General features: G+C 50.1%; 1 protein-coding gene across 1 annotated transcript; it reads left to right on the plus strand.

Annotated features, from left to right (window-relative positions):
• The first annotated feature begins 936 nt into the window (after positions 1–936).
• On the plus strand, positions 937–5180 carry FZD7 (frizzled class receptor 7). The gene is made up of 2 exons (XM_055719225.1): positions 937–3746; positions 4339–5180. Exon 1 carries the CDS (start codon positions 1526–1528, stop codon positions 3245–3247), a length of 1722 nt encoding a protein of 573 aa, XP_055575200.1. The 5' UTR covers positions 937–1525; the 3' UTR covers positions 3248–3746; positions 4339–5180.
• Positions 5181–8185: the final 3005 nt, after the last annotated feature.

The raw sequence follows: 8185 nt of genomic DNA on the forward strand, positions 1-8185 counted from the left end.
CTATGCTGCAAAACCCACACTTCTGTTCTTAGCAAATGTACATTGGTCTAGTTCTAGATCTGCTCAGCATCACCTGGCAGGCTGGTAAAAGCCCTCTCCTGACCTGTGCCATTTTCTCTCTTGCAGCAACACAGAGCAATTCCACAGAGGAACTGCTGCTTTTTTACAGACTTTCCGAGTCTCTTAAGGGGTTGCAGCAGTGCAGATGGGAATTCAAAATTTTTCCTCTTTGCTTAGGTAACACCGGATGTTTAAAAAAAAAAAAAAAAAAAAGCTGCCTTCCCCCTGCTAAAGCTTAGATCTGCATGAATAAAGCGTTTATTCTGCCAGCAAAAAGCAACGGCCATGCTGCGATAACAAATCAAACCCCCCACGCTGGGGAAGGCAATGGCGCACAGACACGAACATCCCGACAACGCAATCGGCTCATTCCGCAAATGTACCCGGGCGCTGCTTACACCGCCCCCCCCCCCCCTTTTTTTTTGTCTTCTTTTTTAATAACTCTGGGCACAGGCAGCTGTTTGCATGTTCAAAGCCTGCTCAGAAAGCAGCCTGTTAATTTTAGTTTGCTCAGGCCACCCTGAGCGAGCTGGCTGACTGGCTGGGCCCCCCCCCTTCCCTTCCCGGCTCTGCCCTGCAGCGCGGGGGGGTGGGTGGCCCGGGGCGGCTCCTGCCGCCCCCGGCCCGGCCCGCCCCGGCGGGGATGGGAAAAAGTTGTTCGCAACTTTCCCCCCCACTCCCGCCCCGGTGCGAACTCCTCCTCCTCCTCCTCCTCCTCCTCCTCCCCCCCCCCCTCCTCCTCCCCCCCACCCTCTCCCCGCAACCGCCCCGCCCCCTGCGCGGCGATTGGTGGGCGGGCGCTTCGAGCCCCCGCCCCCGGCACGGTTTGTGAATGGGGCCGGCGGCGGGGGCGGGGCCCCGCGGCGCGCCCGCGCGTATATGTGTCTTTTTTTTGTGCCGGCGCGGCCGCGGGCTGGGAGCTGCGGTGCGGGCGGTGGCGGCGGGGCCGCGAGCGGAGCGGGAGGCGCGCGGCTGCCCCGGACGCACAGCCTGCAGCGGCGCCCGTCGGATGCGGAGCCCAGCCGAGCCGCGGGGAGGATCGCGCAGTAATTGGATTTTAAAAGTTATTTAAGCCCCGGAGTAAAATACACGGCTCAGCCGGGCGCGGTAATAATCCGTTTAGCCGTAACCTAAATCCCCGCAGCCGGGCGGGGAGCAGCGCCTCCGCCTCGCTGCCGCCGCGGGACCCTGCGCAGAGCCGGCCGGAGCTTCGCCCGCGTCTCCCGTCTCCTCGCCGCGGGAGCACCTCCGGAAACTTTCGCCGAGGGACGCGACGCCGCGCTGCCAGCGCCGACCCGCCGGGGCGGAGGCAGAAAGTCGCGGCACTCCCGGGAGCCGCCGCCGCGCCCCTGCCCTGCGGAACGGGCCCTGCCGCCGCTCTCTGGGCTCTGATGCCCCTGGGGCGCTGCGCCGCCCGGCTCTGAAGGACTCTCCGCGACTCCCCAGGCCCCCGGCCGTCTCGGCGATGCGGGCTGGAGGAGGCTGTAGCGGAGCGGCCGCCGGCGGCTGCCCCTTGCTAGGACTGGCCGCGCTGCTGGCCGCCCTACTGGGGACCCCCGCGGGCGCGGCGGCGCAGCAGTACCACGGCGAGAAGGGCATCTCCGTGCCGGACCACGGTTTCTGCCAGCCCATCTCCATCCCGCTCTGCACGGATATCGCCTACAACCAGACCATCCTGCCCAACCTGCTGGGCCACACCAACCAGGAGGACGCGGGGCTGGAGGTGCACCAGTTCTACCCGCTGGTCAAGGTGCAGTGCTCGGCCGAGCTCAAGTTCTTCCTCTGCTCCATGTACGCGCCGGTGTGCACCGTGCTGGAGCAGGCCATCCCGCCCTGCCGCTCCCTCTGCGAGCGGGCCCGCCAGGGCTGCGAGGCCCTCATGAACAAGTTTGGCTTCCAGTGGCCAGAGCGGCTTCGCTGCGAGAACTTCCCCGTCCACGGCGCGGGCGAGATCTGCGTGGGGCAGAACACGTCGGACGCCCCGCCGGGGCCTGGCAGCGCGGCAGGCCGGGGGGCCACTGCCCACCCCACGGCTGGCTACCTCCCCGACTTCCTCACTCCACCACAGCCCCCCTCCGGCTTCTCCTTTTCCTGCCCCCGGCAACTCAAAGTGCCGTCTTACTTGGGCTACCGGTTCCTGGGGGAGCGGGACTGCGGGGCGCCCTGTGAGCCAGCCCGGCCCAACGGGCTCATGTACTTCAAGGAGGCAGAGGTGCGATTTGCGCGGCTGTGGGTGGGCGTGTGGTCTGTGCTCTGCTGTGCCTCCACCCTCTTCACCGTGCTCACCTACCTGGTGGATATGCGCCGTTTCAGCTACCCGGAGCGGCCCATCATCTTCCTCTCAGGCTGTTACTTCATGGTGGCAGTGGCCTACGCGGCAGGCTTCTTGCTGGAGGAGCGGGTGGTGTGTCTGGAGCGCTTCTCTGAGGATGGCTACCGCACTGTGGCCCAAGGCACCAAGAAAGAAGGCTGCACCATCCTCTTCATGATCCTCTACTTCTTTGGGATGGCCAGCTCCATCTGGTGGGTCATCCTGTCGCTCACCTGGTTCCTGGCTGCTGGCATGAAGTGGGGCCACGAGGCCATCGAGGCCAACTCCCAGTATTTCCACCTGGCTGCCTGGGCTGTGCCCGCTGTCAAAACCATCACCATCTTGGCCATGGGGCAGGTCGATGGGGACGTACTCAGTGGGGTGTGTTATGTAGGCATCTACAGCGTGGACTCACTGCGAGGCTTTGTGCTGGCACCCTTGTTTGTGTACCTCTTCATTGGCACTTCCTTCTTGCTTGCTGGCTTTGTGTCCTTGTTTCGCATCCGTACCATCATGAAGCATGATGGCACCAAGACGGAGAAACTGGAGAAGCTGATGGTACGCATTGGTGTCTTCAGTGTCCTCTACACAGTGCCTGCCACCATTGTCCTGGCATGTTACTTCTATGAGCAGGCCTTCCGTGGCACCTGGGAGAAGACATGGCTCCTCCAGACCTGCAAAACCTATGCTGTGCCCTGTCCGAGCCACTTTGCCCCTATGAGCCCAGATTTCACAGTCTTCATGATCAAGTACCTCATGACCATGATTGTTGGGATCACGACTGGCTTCTGGATCTGGTCTGGCAAAACCCTTCAGTCCTGGCGACGCTTCTACCACAGACTCAGCAGTGGCAGCAAAGGCGAGACGGCAGTATGAGACCCCTCTGTCCCCTCTGGCGCACACACACACACGCATGCACACACACACAGCAGAGGGATACTCAGCAGAAGAGGATGGCAATGGCTCCCTGAAGAGGGAGGAAGGGAGGCTTTTCCAAACTTTTTCTTCCTCCCAGAGGGTCTGGGGGAAAAAAAAAAAAAGATAATCTTTGCATAAAGGATCAGATGGACTGTGTCCGGTGGTGCTTATGCCCAGCTAAATGGAAGAACACAGAAAGAGGCCACTGGTGGGATGGGAGAGTCCTTCACTCACAAGAATTCCCCTTACTCCTCTCGTGCAGGAAAAAACCTAACCCAGCTAAAGCCAGCCTGCCTCGCTTTGGACCAGCGGGAGGGGAAGCCAGATCTGTCGAGCTGCCTCTGCCGAGAAGTAGCCGAGCCCTTTCTGAATTGCTGGGGTCAAACTGCAGCGCAGGCAGGGTAACTCCCGAGCCTGAGCTTACTGCCTGCTCCTTCCAGCTCGGCGGAGCAATCACGTGAGTACTGCACAGCCAGCTACAGCCCCGAGCGTGTGCTGGTGAGATGCCTCTGTTCTGTCAACTCACAAGTTCCTTTTTACCTCAGTGATACCTGTTGTAATTGTTTTAAAGTGAAAATTCGGCCCTCGGTCTGTTGTTCTTGCTGCTGTGGGGAAGGAGGGGGTTGCCGTTCCACACCCTGAAAAGAAATGACTTGTTGCTTTTCAGCAGAAGGCTTTTTCCCCCCTTGCCTTTGTTCTAGGAGACAAAGGGGGGAACAAAAGTGTTTTCTATGTAGAAAGGCATAAGCATGGGATCGGTTTTTATGGGCAAACTAACAAAAAGAAGTCGTTGAGGTTCACCCTTGGATGTGAGGAGCTCGCAGAAATAAGCATTCCTTTTATGAAAAAAGGAGAAGGCAGGATGTTTTCCTACCGTTCAATATGGGTCGCTTTTCTAAGCTGAAGGAAACGCAAGACTTAGAGGGCAAGAAGAGCGTAACCGAGAGCACCTGCCAAAACAAGAGCCGTTAAAATACGTAATGTTAAAGATACGATTATTTTTTTTTTTCTTTCCTTCACATAAACCTGCTTTCTCTCCTGCTTTGCAGTGAGCTCGCTGCAGGTAAAGTCAATACACAGCCGGCTTCTGGCGAGAGGAGGAATCCTGTTGGCTCAGATGGACCCTTGCCTGCCCCTCAGGTTCCCTGAACTGCATGGCAATGACTCGTGGTGCAGGAGGGGGCTGGGGCTGGGGTTTTAAAGCAAGCAGTTACTGCAAGTGAGGAGCCTTCTCATTTCAGCTAAAATACAGCTCGTTAAGTTTCCAGTGATCACATCTTGGAAGGAAAGACATTCAAAAATTAATCGTCAAATGCATTGGTTTTCTTTTTGAAATGTGACAGATTTTTCTCTTCTGAAATTTTTATGTTGACTTGTTCATATTTTATTTTTTGTGTACTACTTTACCTTTATATTCACTGAAGGGTTGTTTTTATAAGTATATGTGTGTGTGTATATTCTTGTCTAAGGACAAAACAGGAAATTCTGGGGTTTTAGCAAGCCTCCACCCTATAGCTGCTCTTCGTTTTTGGGGGGGAAGAAAGTCTGGAATGAAACTTAAAGAAAAAACCTGTTCAGGGTGAGGGGGCAGACTGCTGCTGTCTGAGGGCATACCAGTAGTCTGGGCATGAGAAATGGGCCCATCAGCCAAATCCTTCAGTAGATATGATTTCAGACTTGCAGGGCTTGGGTTTTTGTCTTTTATAATGGGCATGTGGAAGAAAAAAACCAAACGCGTAGGACAAGACAAGTGCAGTATGTATATTTTGTAAATCTCATTTTTTTGTAAGAAAATGTATTTATGTTTTTACTTGATTTTTTTTTTGAAGGTCTGTATGAGGCCCTGCTTCATCCCATGTACAGATCACTAAATAAATAATTTTTAATACAAGGGCTCCACTGAAGTTCTTTCAGTCTTTGAACACTTGGCCGGTTATAAAGGGGGGCAGCTCTGAGAGTGGTGTCTTCCCCTATACGTTGTTGTGGGAGATGCAAGAGACATTTGGGTGAATATACTGACCAGAAACTCAGCTGTGACTTGAAAACTGGCCTTTCTTGAATACAGGCCCTTCACAACAGGCCACGTTTTGAGATCATTTCAAACCTTTGCCCTCACTTTAGGTACTTGCATCCTAGCAGTTTTCTTCCAGGCTCTGTCTCTTGCTGAGGGCAAGCTGATAAACCAGTTTTCCTTATCTAGAAAACAAGGATAATGCTCTCTTCCCATTCTTAAAGGGACTGTGAGACTGAGAACTGGAGGGTGCTACAAGTGCTGTAAATGAAATCCTCTCTTTGACAGGTGGAGTGTTTTTGGGAAACACTAATGACCAGGTCCTTTTCAATAGCATTTGAAAGGCAATATTTTCAACTGGCTTTTTCATCCTCCCTGCACCTTGGCTATCTCCAGTTTTGTTCAGATGAATTTTACTTTATTCTTAATAGCTAGTCCAAAGCCTACATTTTTTCTTATCAGAGTCATCTCAAAGCTGATAGCTTCAATAGAATGGTCTATTTTTATGTCATTTTTTTAAATTGAAATGAATGTTTAGATTTCAAGCTGTGTTGCTGCAATCATGGAAGGGGCCCCACCAAACAGAATTTTACACTTGTGAAATGATAGTTTCCAGCTTTTCTCTCGCACTGATTTCAGCCTATTTATTGGGTTCATCACCTTTCCCTTGCCTTAAACTATAGCTGTACCAGAGTTTAAGTTATACAACAGAGAACTACCGTGCCTTAGCTGGGCACCAATGGTAGCTGTGGTTGCACTGCAATATTGTTTCACTTACTGAGCACAGTGTGCAATAGTTGCACTTTTGGCACTATCCTTATTCAGACACTGCTCTCAAACGCAACCTTTTACATTTACAGTGAACAAACTACTGATTTAAAGTTCTTTTCAGAGCTAGCGCTGTTCACGCTGCCTCTCTAGAAAAAACACATCTTTTATTTAAAAACACCTCTGGCTGCTCCCCGGAATCACTCACTTGTCAAGTTTACTTTTGAAAAAGCCTTTGCTTTCCAGTGAGTCAGGCTGCTTCAAACTGCTCCGTAACATGAGCTTGCTGATCATTGCTGAGGGGGATTTCATTCCACTCACTTAGGAAACTTAAACCTTTCTATAAACATTTCCTCCCATTAATCCATGAGTGCTGGCCAGAGCGATGGAATGGCTGAAACAGCTTGCAGTCTGAAGGATGGGGAGCAGTGGTGGACTGATGTCCCTGTGCTGTGCAGCCACAGCTGTGTCACTAAACATGCAATTAATCCTTAATACAGCATGGACAGCTAAACCCACAATTCATGCAGGCAGCCTGTCCCCCTGCTCTTTCACTCACTACCCATCCTTTCTAGCTGGATGAGAAAATGCATTTAGGTGTGATTGCTACTTTTTTGTCCATATGTGGAAAAACTTAAATAGACTTTATTTTTTTTTAGATCACAAGACATTCATATCTGAAAGGAAATGTCTCTACTTCCACCAGAAACCACTAAAGCTGAATGTTTTTATTTCATTATTTCCTATTAGGTACTTCTGGATTTAAAGTCACTTATGCAAAACTATCAAAAACCTGAGATTTAAGTTGATCTTAAAAATTTGAGATTGTAGGTGAAATTTGATGCTGGTATAAAGTAAAAGCAACTGCTATTCACTTTTAAGCAGATGTGACTCGCATCAAGACTGAATTTGCTCACAGTGGAAACAATTTGGAGAATTTTAAGTCGATAGCGTCTGGCCTTCTGGAATAAAAATCTCTATCACCATTCTGATAACAAAGTAGCAGTTACTTTCATAATGGAGTACAATTTAAAAAAATGTCTTTGTGAACCTGCCTGTAAAAAAAGAAGGAAAAATAAACCTTAATTATCCTTTGCTAATCACTGCAAAGTGATTTTTCTTTGACTAATGTTTAAATCTCCTTTCTATTAACACTTTTTTTAAGCTTAAGAAAAGTTTCCTGCCCTTCACCTTTGGCACTTGTCTGTGCAGCGTTTTTGGTTCACAAGACCATGGCAAGTAATAGTTATCATTGATCAATATCCCTGTTAAGTTTACACCATATACTACATTTTAATAAAAAATACATAAACACTGGTTCTTAAGTTTCAGAGACATTTGTGTTACTTTGTAGAAGAAAGCAGTATTATTTCAGGTAGGTTAAACAGAAGGCTTCCACAGTTCTGGAGCTCAAGAACAGCAGCAGCAGCAGCAGCAAATGAATGTTTGCCTCCACAGAAAAAAAGTGCTTTTATAATATGTCAGTGTTTGTTTGGGTTTATTTTTGGTGGAATACCCACACCACCCATTGAATGTTTTTGTCTTAAGTACTTTGCCCACAACCAATAGCTTTGCATGCAAGTAAAAACCACACAACTCTGTTCACCAAGGGGCAACAGTAAACATTATTTGCAATTTCACAAGGGTTTAGAAACCAAATTACTAGCTTGTACCTTAAATACTCCTTTTTTTCCCCCTCTGTATCTCATTTTCACTTCCTTCCAGACCTTACAGGTACTTCATATACACTCTGCTCTCCATACTTGCTTTCTACTCCTGCTATTTTCTAAAACCATAAATCCAGCTGAAAGAAATTTAGTCTGTTGCTTGGAGAGGAAAAAGACGACTGAATCTTCAGCACTACAACTGTTCATTGAGATTGACTGTTGCCAAGCCTGTTCTATATAAACCAGGACAATTGTTTCATGCCAACATGAGCATGTGGTTTTGGCAGCTACAACACTGCACAGGATAATATAGGATTGGGAGAATAAATACAGTGCATGGCAAGTTCCCAAATGCCCCACTTAGAACTGACACATTTTGACTAAAATGATGCCCAAACTGTAAAACTAAAATAAGTACACTGGAGTTTAATGCTGCTCAGATAATCAGTT

This window comes from Falco cherrug, chromosome 8 (assembly GCF_023634085.1).
Source record: "Falco cherrug isolate bFalChe1 chromosome 8, bFalChe1.pri, whole genome shotgun sequence".
Taxonomy (NCBI): Eukaryota; Metazoa; Chordata; class Aves; order Falconiformes; family Falconidae; genus Falco; species Falco cherrug.

What these genes read in the sequence shown, in the direction of transcription:
- FZD7 (XM_055719225.1), top strand. Translation starts at nt 1,526, where the DNA reads ATGCGGGCTGGAGGAGGCTGTAGCGGAGCGGCCGCCGGCGGCTGCCCC.